General features: G+C 50.3%; 1 protein-coding gene across 2 annotated transcripts in view; it reads right to left on the bottom strand.

Annotated features, from left to right (window-relative positions):
• Positions 1-12,685, bottom strand: part of LOC125950404 (putative uncharacterized protein DDB_G0271606) — a 15,746-nt gene extending 3,061 nt beyond the window's left edge. For both annotated transcript variants that reach the window (XM_049678410.1, XM_049678496.1), the window contains exon 1: positions 12,128-12,685. In XM_049678410.1, the coding sequence (XP_049534367.1) occupies positions 12,128-12,139 (12 nt within the window). In that variant the 5' untranslated portion in view covers positions 12,140-12,685. The remainder of the gene's footprint in view (positions 1-12,127) is intronic.
• Positions 12,686-17,799: the final 5,114 nt, after the last annotated feature.

Raw genomic sequence — 17,799 nt, 5'->3', positions numbered from 1 at the left:
TCGTCACCTTTATTTTAGGTGGTTTTTATACATTTCTGATACACTTTTTAAGTTTCCTTACGATAATTGTCAAATAGAAATCGATGGAAAGAAAATCCAGACATTTTTGTGTATTGATAGTTTTCCCTGTGAAATCGATCTATTTGAATACCAAAAATTAACGCCATACCTTCGGCAAGAACAGCAACCTAAATCATGCCAAACTTACACAGGATCATTGGTGAGCAAATGAAGAACAAAATCCGTTTTCTGTAGACACTCTTTTCTCGCACAAATTTCGAATGAACGTTACCCTAATGGTGAAAACATTTGATTTTTCGCCACAATATCAAATCCCATGCCAAATCATCATCTTATGGCCAAATTCATTTCCGTAAATCAATCATACCCTTTCTTAACCACTCCCTCAATGATTGGCAAAGTAAATTTTTTGTACGGTATTTTTCGAAACGCATTTTTACATGTGTTCCATCGTCCATCCAAATGCACGATCAATCAAATAAACAAACAAGTGTTGCAAACACTTGTTCCTACAGTTTCCCTGCACGGATTTGGGCAATCAAGCTGTGGCTTTAGGGTTCTATTTGGCTATTTTCTAGCTCTTATGACCTTAAAATTTCTTTTAAAAATATTTCCCGAACTGTTATGTCGACTGTCGTGAGTTTTTCTTGGTGGAATCACGCGGAGAGATCCCAGGAGTGTTGCATTCGATTTTGTCTGCAGAATCGGGCCTTTGTTACACTTTTTCGACTGTTTTATTTTGCTAGAATCAAGGTAACAGACCCCTTCTAAAGTTTACATATGGTATTTTGAGTTTAGTTTGAAAATTTCAAGACTTTCGCGGTTTTTTCTCCAGGCAAATCCAATTTTTACAGTGAGTGTGTAGATTTTTTTTTCTCTCCCTTTGCGTTCCATCGGCGATAACTTTTGAAGGCGTGGATCAATTTTGGCCAAAAATTTTACCCCTTAATAAACAGACTACAATGATTAAAACGCTGTCAACGGAATGGCAAAGTGACTACTAGGCGCGCTGCAATGATTGGAAGAAAGCGGCCAAGTATTAACTGTTCCAAGCTTTAATACGCAAGGGATACCCATATTAGATATCTTAGCAAAATGGGGTACTTTCGGATGTTTTGTTTTGATTGCCTCAAAAGGTTCGCTTATCACCGAAAGCAAAACATGACCACAGAGTGCATTTGATTCGTGAATAATATCTCTGTAATGTTCTACAGCCGGTGCTCAAGCCAAGATTGAGGCATCTTGCGCTCATCTTATCCAGCTGCACCGGCACCGCGTGACGCTCCGGTCGCTGGCACAATTGGCACAAATTAACGGGACGGTCGATTGCACAACCTACCAGCCGTGGCGGTTCCCTCCCGGGTGCATTCAGTAGGCATTCAATCAACCATGGTATGGCATTGTGTTGATCCCGCCGGACGCGTCCACCGACAGCTGATGGCGACCACCTCGTGCAGCAAATCGCAAACACTATCTGACCGCCCGAGGCCCGGGCCCAGAGGCCAGCGAGCACAATCCCCGACCTCAGCACCTCATCACCGCCATTGCAAGCGCAAAACGCTTTGCAGATAAAGTGCGGCGTGCGTGCGTGCGTGTGTGCGTGCGGTGTTTGCGATAAGCTGCTCTGGTCCCTCGAGGGCCCATTGTATCTACAGATAAAAGGCCCGCTGGGTAATCGGTGCCGGTTGTGCGATTACCATTCGCGCCATTTCTTCTTCTCCCGTTCCACCCGTTCCACCCGTTCCTCCCTCACTTTGCACTGTGTGTCTTTGCGTAAACAATCGCACCTGGTCCAGAGAGACCAGAAGCTTGAGAAGAGTGCAGCGCAGCGCACAGCGTAAAGCGCATTGCGTATCGCACACAAGGGTGCACGGTGCGAGAAACTAGGTCAGAGGTAGCGATCCAGGGGGGAGGGGGAGGGGGTGGAGAGGGCCACCACGCCAGAGAACGGACTGACAGAGCTGACGACAACCATGGTGACAGATCCCGGGGGGGCCATGCGTTTTGGTTGATTTGACATCATACTTGAGTGGTGTGTGTGTGTGTGTGTGTGTGATGACCCTAGGTTACCCGTAAGAGTCGTTTGGTGTTGGTTTCGAGGGTGAAAGCGTGCCATCTCGTATACGGCGGTGGCGGCGGTGCTACATGATTACCTCATTTCCCCCTCCCTTCCGCTAGCCTTTTAATACCTCCTCCCCTTTCCTCACCCCCTCCCCCTCCCTCCCCAAAAACAGACTCACGCGGCGAAAGCAGCAGCAGCAGCAGCAAGGCGCTTACTTGGGGCGAGAAGATCGACAGGTACCATTCCCTCACATTAGCCCCTCCTCCTACCTCATCGCCGGAAGGCAGATGCGCTCTACCACTACACACCCTTCTCCTTTTCCTCCCTGAACCTCTCCCGGGGGTAACGTTGTGTGGCGTCCGTTGAATGCACCGTTCATTAGCGCTAACGAACGGTCGGAGCAGGCAAGGGGTGAGGAGTGCGGTGGAGGTATGATGAATTATCACTACAGGAAGCGGGAAGACAAGCGGTCAAGCAACACACGCTCATCACGCACCCCGTCACGCTACATTTCGGGTGACCCCCCCCCCCCCCCCCCCCCCGGGTGGGGAATGAGGAAAAGGGAAGGGGTGCAATAGAGTGATAAATATGATGTCTGGCACGGGGCCCCATATCCCGGGCGAATGATTGTATTCAAATCGCCCGACGAGAGCCTCGGCCCCGAACGTACTACTCCGCACTCCGAGCGCAGTTGGTGTAGGATTCTTCTACCGCTTTGTTGTGGTGTGGTGCTGGCGGCAGCAGGAGGATGCGCTGGGCTGGGGCTGGGGCTGGGGCTGGGGCTGTTACGCAACCGCTAGCAGGGCGCTAGCTGCCCAAAATCGGCATCCTGTCCCGCGAACCTGCGCGAAGGTCGCAAACCGAAGGTGGATCTCTGAGGAGCTGACTTTCTCCCGACGACGACGACGACGACGACGACGACGACGACGACAAGGCTCTGCGGTTTACCTTCCGGTCTGTGCCACACACAGACACACACACACACACACACAGATTCGCTTAAGGGGAGGCTTTGGTTATGGTTCGGGTCAAAAAAAAAAGCTTATTTTTGACGATGTTTAGTGAGGAAACCGTTTAACTTTATTTTTTTCTAGTGAATGTCTTATTAAACTACAACTTTTCAAGAATATCTGGTTCTATTTTAGGGGAAGATTGGATCAAAACTACGCCCTTAGCATTCAATCTAGAAAGGCAAAAGTTAGCAAAAAAGTACTTTTTGCGCGGTGTACTCATCGTAGCCACGTACTGCGTCATCAGAAATATTGAAATGAATATTCTTCTGTTAGATTATGAGTTTATGCAGGTAGTCCCCGTCGAGTTTTTGTCGAATTTCCCATTTTTCGATTTTTGGCAGATTTTTGAAGTTGAAAAAGTGACGCTTTTTTCGATATTGCCTCAAAAAACGATACTTTACATAATTAACCCTGGGTTGGGCACCCGGGTACCCGGGTATCCATTTCAAGTTTCAGCGAAAAAATGAATGACTTCCCGTAAATATTTTTTTACGAAACTCCGGATCCCCAAAGTACAACTCATTTCACGCCGAATTGGCATTGGAATTGTTTTGATAACTAATATTTAAAGGTAATTATGGGCCGATAAAAATAACATACGCCCAGTGGCACCCGGGTACCCGGGTACCCAGCGCGTTGCCTATGCATATGAGCTATATTTATAAACACAAAACAATACTTTTGATCAACATTTATCAATATACTCGGGTCTATCAATTGTTAAATAAGTAAACTACAATATTTTAATGAAAATAAATTCAAATTTTAATTATTGTTGCGTTATAACACCAGCAATAGGAGAAAAATAAGTAACACATTATTCAGCCCTTTATGTGCAATTTCACCTATAAATTATTTCTCATACTGATTAAAAATGGTTTGTACAATGCCATTTTCATAACATATGAGTAAACTATTCACTTATTTTGATTCAAAAGACTTAAGGTGGGGTTTCGGCTGACCCCGGAAACAAATAAAGCAAGTGAGAGCAATGATGGAAGTGGAAGGCACCGCGATCATTTAGATTCATGTACCCTGTAGTTGATTTAGTATTTGGGAATTTCATTTTACCAAAAAATGCTCCATATTTCATTTTTTCAAAAACCAAACCAAACCAGCAAGTTGTAACAATCAATCTTACAACTTGCGCATTCAAGCAATTTTCAATTAGATAACTAGGAAACTTTTCCCCCTTGCGGATGAAGTAGTCGCCGTTCATACTACTTTTGCACACCTCACATGTTGTTTTCTAAAAATTATATGAATGTGACAAAACAATTGGCAACGCTGATAACGATAAAAAGATTTTGTTGCTTATTGTTCCTTGCTAAGTTCCAATATGTGTGAAGTTCTGCGACAATAACAAGTAAACTAATTGCAAGTAGCTGATCGATTGTGATTATTTTGTTTCTCCCGGGTAAGACATCAAATATTCTACTTCTCTGGCGTGAATACTTGTCTATCAGCCAGAAAATGATTGTCTGGTGGTAATCTAATAAGTAACAGATTAAAAAAATAATACATTTTGAAATACACGGAAACTTCTTTACCATACACTGTTAGCTTAGCGCGAATGTATTGTGTAAACGTGAAGGTACCTTGATATGAATAGCTGCTCGTAAATTTGTGAGGAATACCTTAAAAATGACAGCTTATGTTTTACAAAATTACTTTTTCGCATTGTGGATTCCTCTCTTACTAAAAATTATGTACCTTTCACATCTGCAACATCAATTCGTACAAATGGTATGGTATGACGAAAGTGTTTGCTCTATCGGTCACCATGGTCAGCATCACTAGTATCAATTGTGTGGGTTATGCAAGAACCTTTTACGATGCAAAACAGTTTTATTCGAAGAAATAATTAATTTTATTAAAACAATTACAGAAAAATAACATCACTTTTGGATTTCAATGCTTGCTTTACGACGTACTCAGTAGAGAATGACCGTATGAAAGGGTCACAATGATATTGTGTTCCTTGTTTTTATTGTTTTTTAATGCATTTTGTTTTGATTTTGAAACAAAAACACTTTGCCAAGACCCTTAAATTAGTTCTTGTGCACTATTTTTGCCATAAAACTAATGAAAACGGCGGAACAATCACTTAACTATGCAATGCACATGAGCTGGGTACCCGGGTGCCCAACGAAGGGGTAAACGCCGGGTGCCCAACCGAGGGTTAAAAAAATTAATAAAAAAAAAGTATCAACAATTTTTATGAAAACTCGACGGGGCTACCGGGCTAATAGTGTGCAGATTATATGTTTAAAATTTCAAATCGATCGTTCCAGTAGTTCTTATGCTACGATGGGGGACCGACTTTGAAAACGTCGGTTTTGGGAATTGCAATTTAAAGTCGCGAGATGCCTTGAGCCTCGTATGAAAGTCGGATGTTCAAAAATCAATATCTTTGTCAGTTTTGCATCTATTAATCCCAAAATTTCCCACAATACTCACGAAAGGATAAGCACTTTTATAAAAAAAGTATAAAAAGTAAATGCGAAGAATTAAATAAAAATACCGAAGCCCTCCCCCCTTAAGATGATAAGACCCGCATGTCGTCATCGTCATGTAGTAGTATCCATCAAGGTAAGATGTGGTGTGTGTGAGTGCGTGCGTGAGTGTGTGTGTGTGCGTGTGTGGTGATGATGATGTTGTTGCCGAAGTAATTAATCCGAATCGCGAGCCTCGCGCCGTCTTTTGCGCGTAACAGCCAGCAGGAAGCCCCATTGATTTGGAAGCCGCAAAGGGAGGACCGATGGTGGGGGGGGGGGGAGGGGTAGGGGTACTGCCATGTAACAAACCACCGGGCGGGAGTGCACCGATGGAACCCTCGTCGTTCGTCGTTCTCGTCATCTCATTCGGGAGTTCTGCCAGTTGGCAGCAGTAGGCTTTGATGCGTGTGTGTGTGTGTGCGTGTGTGTGTGCCGCAGTAATAGTAGTAGTAGTAGTAGTAGCAGTAGTAGTATAGCACTACAGTACAGCGCGGGGTTCGTGGCGCAGCTTCGATTGAAGCAAAACAAAAACACGAATCAAAAAAAAAAGCCTCTAATTACGGCGTTAGGTAATGGCGCGCTCGTGTGTTTCCGTGCGACTGGGAAGCGGGGAGAAGGGGTAGACCGACGGCCGTACGCGTCTAGGCGCACGCTCTGCAGCTCTCGCTCGGTTACCGGGTGATCGTGACACGCCCGCACGCAATGAGCAATGATCGCGTCAAATGTCAAAGCGATTGGCGCCGTACAGGACAGGACAGGACAGGACAGGACAGGGCAGGACGTGACGTTGCCGGTGACCTTAGGGGGGTTGCCCGATGGGCCAGCCAGCGCTCCGGGCAGCCACGGGGCTATCATCTTCTGCTTCATCATCACCATCATCATCATTATCACGGCCGCTAGCGCCTGACGGACGGACTGACGTGGACCATGGGTTCCCATGGACTATCATTAGCATAATTCACAGGCTCTGGCCCGAAAAGGCCCTATAGGCCGCAGCAGGGCCGGGCGCACACGTCCGAGCCGAGCCGACCATCCCCCCTCCCCCACCCCCTCCCTTCCAATGCGAGGTGGGAAAGCCTGATGTTGATTTGTGTTGATTTACACGGTTGAACGTCAGTCCCTTACGTCAGTCCGTCAGCAGTGACCGGCCAGCAGCAGTCCGTCGGACGCGCGCACTTTCGGTTTCGATGTGTGTGTGTGTGTGTGTGTGTGTGTGCGAGCGTGGCTCGCTAATTTTTTTACGAGCTTGTTTATGAGCCAGCACCAACGAGAAGGGAAGGGGAGTTCAGAGGTCAACCCCGGCACGGGCGCCGCCATCACGTGTGGCTCACGTCACGCCGCATAATGAACGAGATCGTTGCCGTTGCGCGGGTCACATGTTGCCGGGTGATGAAGATGATCATGACGACTGATGATGATGATGATGATGATAGATCGCAACAACACGGCACGGTTAAGCCGAAACTTTCACCCAGACCAAAGCGCGCGCTCACAACCACAAACACACACACACACAACCAGAAATATTCGACGCCAATCTGATGCGGTGCGCTGTTGGTTCCCCCTCTAAAGAAAAAAAGAAGAAAAAAAATGCGGAACATCTCCGGTAGTCGATTCGAACAGGGGATCGATGCTCGAGATAAGCTGCTCGAGCTTCGGGCAATTAGCCGGGGGGGTGAGGGGGCCGGGCCCAAAAAACGGTAGCTTCTGCCGCAGCGCTACCTGTTGCCGCATGCCCGTTCAATCGCTGTTTCATCGCTGCCCTGTTCATCGACATCTGCCCGGAAGTCACTGGGTTTGTGGTTGTTTTGGATTTGACATTTGTGCGCCCGTCACGAGCTCACGAGCCCCAAGCTCGAATCTTCTCCTAATCCGAGAAGTCACGAGTCACACGCCAGCAGCGGCAACGCTGAGGGCAGCCCGGGGGGGTGACAGTTTGTCTTTGTGTGTGTATGTGTGTGTGTGTGTGATTCTCGAATCGCTTGCTACATGGCGGCTCCAGGATGGTCCGGCTTTTGCCCCGCAAATTGCGCTGCACATGACTAGTCCACACACACACACAGCACAGGAGAGCAGTTGTCACATGTTGTCCCTTCCCCGGCCACCAGCCTTTATCCTTCATCGCAGCAACCCGGATCTGGGTTCCGAGAATGGAGGGCCGATGCCGATGCCGGTGCCATACCGAGACCGACCGAGGAGGAAGAGGCAACACAACTTTCTCCCCGGGCCAAGAGGCTCATGATGGTGGTGGTGGTGGCGGCAGTGAATCGTTTAGTATTTTGTTGTGAGATTCCTCCCCGCATCCCATCCCCACACTTTACTTTACTTAAGCGACGCGTAAAGCAAAGATGTCGTCTTGCTTCCTTCTCCTCCTCCTTCTCCTCCTCCTCCAGTCCGGCCCGCCTACATCCGACGAGCCTGTTTGTTGTTTGATTAATGCTCGAATCGTACTTTATGCTAATATCCCCCGAACGGATGCGGAGGCAAAGCAACACTTTCTTCCTTGGCGCATCCTCCGAGCAGCAGTTGAAGAGGAACGTGTGCCCTCTGAGAAAAGAAAGAGAAAGAGCCTCGGTACACTCTCGTGCGCACACACACACATCTTCCCGAAAGCCAAAGCCAGGGACGTGAAGTTATCAGAAAACCGGGCCTACAGCGATCGCTGGCTCTTCTCGCCACCTGCAAGCTGGCTTCCCGGGAATCTGGGTAGGTTCAGGTTCATTGACATCCCCGGGAGCACGAGCGTACCTGGCGGCTGTCTGCTGCTCCTGCTGCTGCTGCTGTCGACTCTCCCAAAAGGTTCTTGCGCACCGCATCCAAAAAAACAATCGAGACGCTTTCCGAAACGCTCTGCTCTCAACGTTCCCCCCTTCTTCCTTGCCGGTGCCGCCTTCCAAACGTGCGCTTAACCTCAATTATCGTTCTCCTCCCCCCCCCTTCCCCGGGGGGCTTTCTCCCGGGCGTCCCAAGCATCGACACGGCTTCTTCTCTACAAGCGATTAACTTTCGCTTTTCTGCTTCGCCAAGCGGGTTCTCGCTTTCTGTGTTCTGTGGCACACGCGTGTGTGTGTGTGTGTGTGGGTGAAGGAATGTCGGCTTCGGCTCCAGCAAGCAGCAAGGTCACTGTGCCCTGTCCCCTCCTCCCACTTGGAGAGAGAGAAACCTGAATTTTCATTCTCGTTTTCGGTTTGGGACCGATTCTGGACGGGCTTATCGATCCAACAAACCGAAGGGCGACGCTACTACATACCCCGGCGTATCCCCATTCAGTGTGTGTGTGTGTGTCTCCCTATCCTGCCGCACCAGGCTTTCTCACCTGACGGCAGACATGAACGAGGCCAGGCAGGCGAGCCGGACGACTGTTGGACTGGCCTGACTGCTGGTTGCACTTCGCCCACGTTCCGAAATGGACGAACCATAAATGGGCCCGGAGAGGGGTCCGGGTTTTGGTCTGGTCTTGTCGTGCGCAGCGCAGCACTCGCGCAATAAAGGTTCGCTCAGCACCTTTCGATCAGCGGTGCTGGCGGTTGTTGCGTTTCCGTTGCTACAGCGCCAATCGTCAATCGCGCACACACACACACACACACGGTTACCCAACCGCTCATCGCTTGCTCGTTAGCTCCGTTAGTGCCTGTGGCATCTGCCCTGTGTCTGCATCGTGATCGTCTTCCCCGCACCACCAGCGAGAAGATATTATAAAATAACCAAACGCGTTTGCCCGGCCCGGCTGGGAACACACACACACGACGACGATGATGATGACGAAGACGACGTCACGATGTGTGTGCGCCTCTGCCTCTCTATCTCTCTCCACACGTCTCTCGATTGTAAAAAAAAACCGACGAAACCGGAGGATGCGCCTGCGATCGCAGACGAAAAAGGTAAACAAACGCCAGCTGTCAGATGGTGGAGCGCGGCGTGCAACAAGACACGTGATGACGTAGCAGCAAAGCAAAGCAGCGGGGGTGCGATGCGGTGCGGTGCGTTATGAATGCACGACGAGACGAGACACAACACATGAACCACAGCATGAAAAACCAATCGCCAGGGTGGTGATGGTGCCAGGGTGGGTGGGTGCGTGGTGCTCGCTCGCTGCGTAATAAGCCTTTGGATGCTGCGTGCGATGCGATGCCCTACCGCGACAAACAGAGGAAGCGTGTGGAGTGAAACCGTTTTCAGCAGCAGCCGCAGCAGCAGCAGCAGCAGCAACCGAAGAAAGGTAATAGAATTGAACCACCTCCCTGCCCGCCCCCCCCCCCCCGCTTTTTGGTGCCTAGGCCTAGGCGTTGTTGGATGCAGCCCCGGTGTGCGTAGAAGCGTGCGCGCGTGCGCGTGCGAAACCGCATTGTATTACGCCACCATCGCCGCCAAACCCCGCACCACTTGCTGCAGCAGTATGCTGCTGCTGGTTCCCCCAATCTGACCTTCCACCCCCCCCCCCTCCCCCTTTCCTGCCCCAGAAGAGAGCAGATGAGTTACTCTACCACACATACACACACACACACACACACATACACAGACACAAAACGCAGAGAAATACGGCAGCTACAGTAATAACGAAAAAGAAAAAAAAACGCACAAAACATGCCGGCGCCGCCAATGAAGATGAAAATTATGAGACCTCCGCGAGCCCGAGCCGCGAATCCGCCCGAGATCGGTCCGGTGGGGTGCGGTGGAGTGGAATGAGGTGGGTGTTTTGTTTTCTTCTCTTCTCTTCTTTTCTTTTTTTGTACCGAAAGCTTGATGGGCAGGAGACGGAGTGTATTATGCTGCAGCATCACGCAAGACACGACAAGACAAGTTTTTAATTCCAGATATCTGCGCCTGAGGGTGGGGCGAGCGTCTGTCATAATTTTTCACGGAAAAACAAACGGCAAAGCTAGAAAAAAAAATTAAATAAATAAATAAATAAAAAACCGCTACCGAACACAACCGATCATCACGGCGGCATCATCAACAGCATCAGCCGCAGTAGAGGCAGTGTTTGAGTTTGATTTCGAGTCTGCGGTGGTCAGTGAGGAAGTCAGCAGCAGCAGCAACAGCAGTGCTACGCGTGGAAAACTGGCTCGTTTTTCGCATGGAACCCCTCCCCACACACACATACACACACACACACACATAACTAAAATGTGATGATGATGATGCGACGAACGATGACGACGAACTCGATCCGACGATCGTCGAACTCCGGCGCCCGGTTGAGGTTGTGTTGATGTTGATGTTGCCGGTTGAGTAATGGCTAATGGTGTAGTTTAATAAATTATTACCCAACGTCGCAGTAGCAGCAGCAGCAGCATCGACTGCACCCGGGATCCCGGGGCTCAACCACAACAACAACAACAACAGCAACAGCAACAAGAGGAAGCAACCAAGCGGCTAAACAAACAAACGGTCAACAGAGCACCGCGTCTTGCGTCTCATTGGCTTCGTTAATTGTCTTCCGCCATTCGGTACACGGGCCATACCTCCACCCCCTCCTCCTCCTTCTCCTCCTCCTCCTCCTCATCAGTGGGAGGGCTGTACAGCATTCAATATTTGGTCAGCTCTCGAAGGGTCTGAGGCGCGCGCGCGCTCGCTCCGCATTCATTCAAGGGAAGGGAAGGAAAGGGGGGGGAGGTCGTGCAAAAAGCGCCCGATGCCCAAACGGCAATATCGAGCGAATCGACGGCCCCGGTGAAAACTCGGTTCAATTTGGGGCGGGCGGACGGATGGACGGACGGATGGGACGCCGCTAACCTTTTCGGCGCGCGTCGTCGCTTTCGTCGCCCAGCGCAGCCCAGCCCGTGACCGATTCCCGGGAGGCTGGGTGGGCGAAGATGATCGCGGACTTGGCTTTGAAAATGTCAACACTATACCAGGACCGTTTTCCTTCTCTGTATTGCTCGCGACGCGCCGCGTCACGATGCACACGGCGCTCCAACGGTCGGCGTTAATCCGGAAAACGGAATCCGGATCGTGTCTGCGTCTGCGTGACTGCGTGCGACAGCTTCCAGCCAGGCCCGACTTCTCGGATCGGATTTCGGTAATTGTAGATGTTTTTTTTGTTTTTTATTATTGTGTTTTGATTTTTTCCCCTTTTCCTTCTACTCTGTTGTTTAATCAACCGGGCGCACCGGACCATGAAATCGATTTCCCCCCCGGGTTTTTCCTCGTCACAACCATCATCCTCCCCCCCCCCCCCGGGTCTCTTCCCCTGTCACCCGTCCCCACCGGACCGGTGAACCGTGAAGCGTTTTGGAAGCTAACTAAGAGAAAGAAACCCCCTCGAACTCCCTCACTGAAGATGGCTCACTGGAAGAGGGGTTTGGGGGGGCTGGCAAAGTCACACAATGACAGTGTGACATCTGGTTAAAACGCTGCTGCGGCACGCTAGCGCCAGCGCCCCCCTCCCAAAAATGTCACCGAAATCCCACGCCCGCCCCCCGGGGCCGGGGGTTCATCGCTTCCGCCTCGCCGTCGTTGAAGTCTTTCGTTTTCGGTTCGGTTCGGTTTTTTTGTTTGGTTTTCCACGCAGCAAGAAGAACGAAACTCACCGTTAGCCGCATCGCAGGCTCCTAGTGCTCTTCCTTCGACAAGGGGGAGGGGGGGCTGGTGTGGCGTCCTTGCACTCAGGTGTTGATGATGTTGATGATGACGCGAATGGGTGCGAGAGCGCGTTTTTGATAGATGACGAAGAGCGTGGCGCGTCCTTTGCTTCCGGGCTTGCGGTTTGGGGTTATTGTCACTTGTCGCTTGTCACACCTTGGGTCCTGGGTCCTTTTTTTTTTTTTTTTGTACCGTTTCTTCTCTCGACCGTGCGCGGACACACACACACACTAGCATACACTGTCGCGCGCGTCGGACACTACACAGGACCTAAGCCGCGAAATGCGCGCTCGAGATAATCCGGAACACCGGAGGATATTCAAATGCGCAATACACCAGCGCACACATAGACACACATCCAGGCACACACACACACACACACACAAACACTCAGTGCACGCACACGGTGCACATACAGCGCACTGAACACTGAAACGCTCAAACAACGGGCGGGATCAATGCGCATCCGACAATCCGACACGCGGATGCTGGCTGGCTGGCTGGCTGGCTGGAATGGATGCGTCGCGGTTGTTGGCGCGGCAAGCGTCGCTGGTCGACTGAAACGGTTGGCCTGGTGGGTGCGAGATTTTGTTGTTGTGAGAAGAGAGAGAGAGAAAGAGCGCGAGCGCGAGCGAGAGCGAGACATCGCGGCGTGCAGCATCACTTTCCCCTTCCCCTGTCCGAGATTACCTCTGCTCAATCTCCCTCCCTCAATCCCGCTCCGCAACCCCCCCCCCCCCCCCCCCGGCAGCTAAGGGGCTCAAATCCATGGCCGGATTTCCATTCGTTCCCCGGCCCCCGGCCGCCCTCCCCTCGGGGTGTGGCTTTCGATCGAAAATGGCATAATGACGATGATGATGCGACGGTGCCGTGCAGTGCGGTGCGGTGATGAGGATGGTGTGGTAGCCCCCCCAAAGGTGTCTTTGTTTTTGTCTCTCGGCCGCTGGATGGATGGATTTTTCGGTCCGGTTTGGAAGTTTCTGGCGTCTTTCGGAGTGTTTTTCTTTTCGTTTCGCCGAGTGCCACAGGACGCAAGGGCGTTGGCATAGGGCCCAGACCGTCCGCCCTCTCCCTCGCCCCTCCATCTTCCACCATTAACACGTTGGGAGTCCGTCAGTCAGTGGCGCTGACTGATGTCGGCTCCGTTTCCTCGTCTCTGGCGAACCTCATCTAATTGGGAGCCGGTACCCTCTCTCTCTCTCTGCCTCTCTCTCTCTGCCTCTATCTCTCTCTCTCTCTCTTTCTCTTTGTTTTCCTTTCTTTCGAATAGGGATACTGAAGGGGCAGCGCAACGGAATAAAAAACATGATGATGGTGATGATGATGATGATGATGATGACGATGATTTGTTACGGGAATTCCTCCGGGACGATGCTGGACTGGACACGGGACGATGCTGGCGATGCAGCACCTTTGTAGCCTTGGAATGTAGCCGAAACGGACCATCGCTCCCAAACACACACACACACACATGGTCGCTCGGTCGCTTACCATTCCTGGTCTTCCGCCTTCCCCCACCCCACCAGCATGCCTAGCGCTAACGGGATCTGCGTCTGCGAACGACATGCACGACACAAGACAGTGTTATTGTTGTTGTTGGTTCTGTTTTTTTTTACGAGATCCCAAAGCACACACACACACACGCATCGGCGCACCTACGCACCTACGCACAAGGAAGGTGAAGGGCTTCGTGGTCCCTCTTGGCACGCTGCTCGAGGACGATCACAACAGTCGCGCTCCGATAGTGCGCATATACCTTGCGCATGTGTTTTTGTGTGGGCGAAACGATAATGACGTAGTGGACAAGTGGAGTCTTTAGAAGTCCTCGCGGTTGGAAAGAACTCTTGAACTGTCGAAATATCTGCAACCTTCGGGCAGCTCTCAGCTGACGAACGTGATCCTGTCGCATGTAACTAGCTTACCAATACAGGTTGACAACACGAACGTAGTAGTAGTAATAGTAGTAGTAGTAGTAACAACAGTAAGAGTTACTCCTCGTACCGGCCTTACTGTATGTAATGATCGTTCGAGTTGCTGTTCATGATTTTCATCGCATCCTTACTTCTTACTTCTTCTAAGCTTACTTCTTTCTTCGAGAAAGGTTTCACTTACTAGACTAGGCAGCTTTTTACCTGCATCCATCCTAAGAGCTCCCCTTTTTGCCACCCCCAGCCGGCAAATGAAAAAAAAAATCATTTCCGAGACAGATCACGTCACAGTTTCAGTTAAAAATACGAAGGTGAATCAAATATCAACGAGACTTTTTGTCCTACGGTCCCAAAAATTAATGTAGAACGTTTTCGCTTTTTTTGGTTGTTGGGTTGGTTTGTCCGGAATATGAAAAGCGCCCTGGATCGCCTCATAGACACTCTCAGTGTCCACAGTAATAATTTCGGAGCATAAGGTACCTTCGTCATTTGCGCAACATATTATAATTAAGTTTCTCGCCGTAGAAGGCTTAAAACTGATCGAAATTTTGAGGAAATCGACAGCATACTTCCGGGAAGAGACACGCTGTCGTGAGACAGTGAGATTGCATAGCTTAAAAAAATCGTTTTTGGGTCGTAATCGTGTTGAAAATGAGAGCCATAAACCGCAAAGCTCGCACCAGCCTAAGAGCGCACAACATTCGATCCTATAGACGGGTTATTGAAAATACCAGACGTCGTATCACTACAGGACGATTACTGCGACCGATTCTTGTAATATTTTAAGCGGGATCCGACTTGCATATCGCCTCTAGATATGGAACATATTGATAAGAGTGGTTCATGATAATGCTCGCCCACAAACACTTAAGCAGCCATTCCTAGGGGAAACAAATGGAGCAACTGAGGGGTGGGAAACATTGGAAGACCCTTCTTACAGTCTTGACATGAGTCCTGTTATCCTGTGACTGTCATGTGTTTATCTCTACCTAAGGAAATTTTGGTTCAACAATGATACTGAGGATGAAACCTCATTTGGCGCAAAATTGGCTGCAAGTACGACCAACATTTTTTTACGAAAAACATATTAAACAGCGCCTATCCGCTGGGAAAAATGTGATTCGGAATCAGGAGATTATGTAGAAAAATAAAAAAATACCTTTTGTGCCTTTTACACTAAAAATAAATTTGCTACAAATCGAAACTTTATTTGATTTATATTTGATTCTCCCTCGTAAATAAATAAAAAACCAATCAACTAATCGACAGAGCTGCCAACGTACCAGAAACGCCCAAAAGCTGCCGTCACGAAACTTCTACTCGCGAGCGATTCACACGCCTCGTGGGTTCCTCGGTAAGCATCTCCAAGAGTCTGCTGGCCTTAGGTTAAATTATGTGGAATTTTTCAACAGTATATCAAAGATAACAAGTAATTGGTAAGCTTTTTTTTTGTTTTTTGCTTTATTTTAGTGATACTTTGGTGCAAACGGAAGTAGAAGAAGCAGAAGCAGAACAACAACAACAGCTGCTTGGTGTGCACGACCAAAGCGAGAACACTAGAAGCATAAAGCTTTGGTGAATGGCTTCCTTCCGTTTATGCTTTCGGCTTTAGAGGGGGTCGAGAGGGTGTTGGGGGGTTGGGGAAGTCGAGCCAGGAAAGAGGGTGACGGGTGACAAAATCCGAGGAAGACATCCGAGATGTCGATGGCGTTTTAATTCATAGCGAAGACCTTGAGCGAAGACCTTCTCCTCCTGCTCCTCTTCCTTCTCGTGCTCTACGATTAACGAGCCACGCGGGAGTTTCATCGGCCGCTGGGTACCGGATGCTGGGCCTGAAAGGTGTGGCTTTCGGATGGAAACTCCTCGCTGGGTGTCGGAACCGAAGGACACCGAAGATGAGTAGGTGGAGTAATGGATGGAATGGTGCGGCCGCGATGATGTCCAAAGGGGGGGGGGGGGGGGGGGGAGCTGCAAGAAGAAGAGGAGGTGAGGGTCGGGCCGGATTGACCCTGCGCGGGCGGGCGGGCTCGTGCTCGTGCGGCCACCCCGAAAAACCCCCGTGCGCTCGCCCGTGAACCGTGAGAAAGGTGTAACTGATTGTCGTTAACCCTTTACCACCACCACCACCCCATCATCACGGACGCTACCGACCCGTTTACAAAATCGAAAGCGAAACCGTTTATTTGCAGCGTCATCTGCCGTACGCGCACACATACAGATACACACACACACATACACAGACTGTGTGCAGCATCGTTAAATCGTCTAGCTCATAAATCGATTGACGTCAAATAACGAAAGAGAGAGAGAGAGAGAAAAAAGAAAGAGAAGGAGAGAGAGAAAGAGAAAGAGAGTGAGAGAGTTTCGAAGGTGAGGGATGACGAAGGGAGGCCGATTATGCCATTAAAGGGTGCCCGCTCCGCTGGGGGTTGTTTGGTGTTCGGCCTCGGCGTTGTTATGTTGCTGATGCTGCTGCTGCAACAACAACAACAACAGCAACAACGATGCTCCCCAAAAACATTCGAAGATGACGCTCGACGCCGGAGGCCACAGCCGGTTGGTTGGCGACGCATTCGAGGTGCGCACCCGGTCTGCCGCCGGACAGTCTGCATGGAGGGGGGGGTACTTATGTCAGCAAACGACCCCAACAACCCCAACGACACTCGGCTCTGGGTTTGGCGAGTGGTTTGGATTCGATTCGCGGTGGACTGCTTCGCGGGACCTGGGAATGGTTTCCGCGCGATTTTCGCACACACACACACACACACATTCCGACCAACGGACGGATTGGAGTGGTGCATCAAAACAGCCACATGATAACATTCCAGGCAGGCAGGCAGGCAGGCCAGGGGGAGCGAAACTCCCGGTGATGGAATTCTCCTTGGATCGATTTCTTCGAAACAAACGAATGAGTGTGTGTGTGTGTGTGTGTGTGCTGTGTGCTGTGTGAGGGAAAGAGCCAAGGAGAAGGGATGACTGAGCTGCCCTTAAAGCAATGGGGGTGGGGGGTGGTGGTCAGCCCTTTGGCGCGGCTCAACATTCTTTTGAGAGATTTCTGTGGCCGCGACCGCGAGGTTTGGGGGGTGAAGGAGGGTGAATAATTTATTCTGGGATCCTCCCCCACCCCGTCACCCCTCTCACCCTTCTTCCTACAATTTACCTTCAAAGGGAGAGTCGCCGCCGCCACCGCCGCCACCGCCGGCAGCGGCGCGAAATGGCGTCGACGCGCGAGAAGGGTGGCTGGAAAATCAATTAATCGATCAAAGAGTGGAGCCGGGAGGGAGGGTGAGGGTGAGGGGGAGGTGGTACAACTTTCACTTGCCGGCGCGCTATAAAAAAAAGTAAAAAAGGGTTTCCAAAGGGGTTGCGATAACGACAATTTCGATTCCTCTCGATACCTTGGGTTCCTTGGTTACCACCACAGCTGACGCAGGATCGTGTGTTGTGGATGGTGGTGGTGGTGGTGCTCCCGGATGGATGAGAAACGCTCAAGACGGTGATGATGATGATGATGATGATGATGACGCCGATTGGAATTTTTCCTTTACGCATCTTCGCTGCACGCAACGCAACGAAAACGCGTGATGCCAATCCAAGCGCTGGTCGTCGTCGTCGTCGTCGTCGAGGTGTCCTCCTCCACGCATTGCCCTAAGATGGCTAGGAGGTGGAGAGCCAAAGGAAGAGAAAAAGGG

The sequence above is a fragment of the Anopheles darlingi genome, chromosome X (genome assembly GCF_943734745.1).
Source record: "Anopheles darlingi chromosome X, idAnoDarlMG_H_01, whole genome shotgun sequence".
In the NCBI taxonomy this organism is placed as follows: domain Eukaryota; kingdom Metazoa; phylum Arthropoda; class Insecta; order Diptera; family Culicidae; genus Anopheles; species Anopheles darlingi.
Note: the sequence above shows the minus strand (reverse complement) of the source record. Positions and strands in the feature narration are given on the sequence as shown.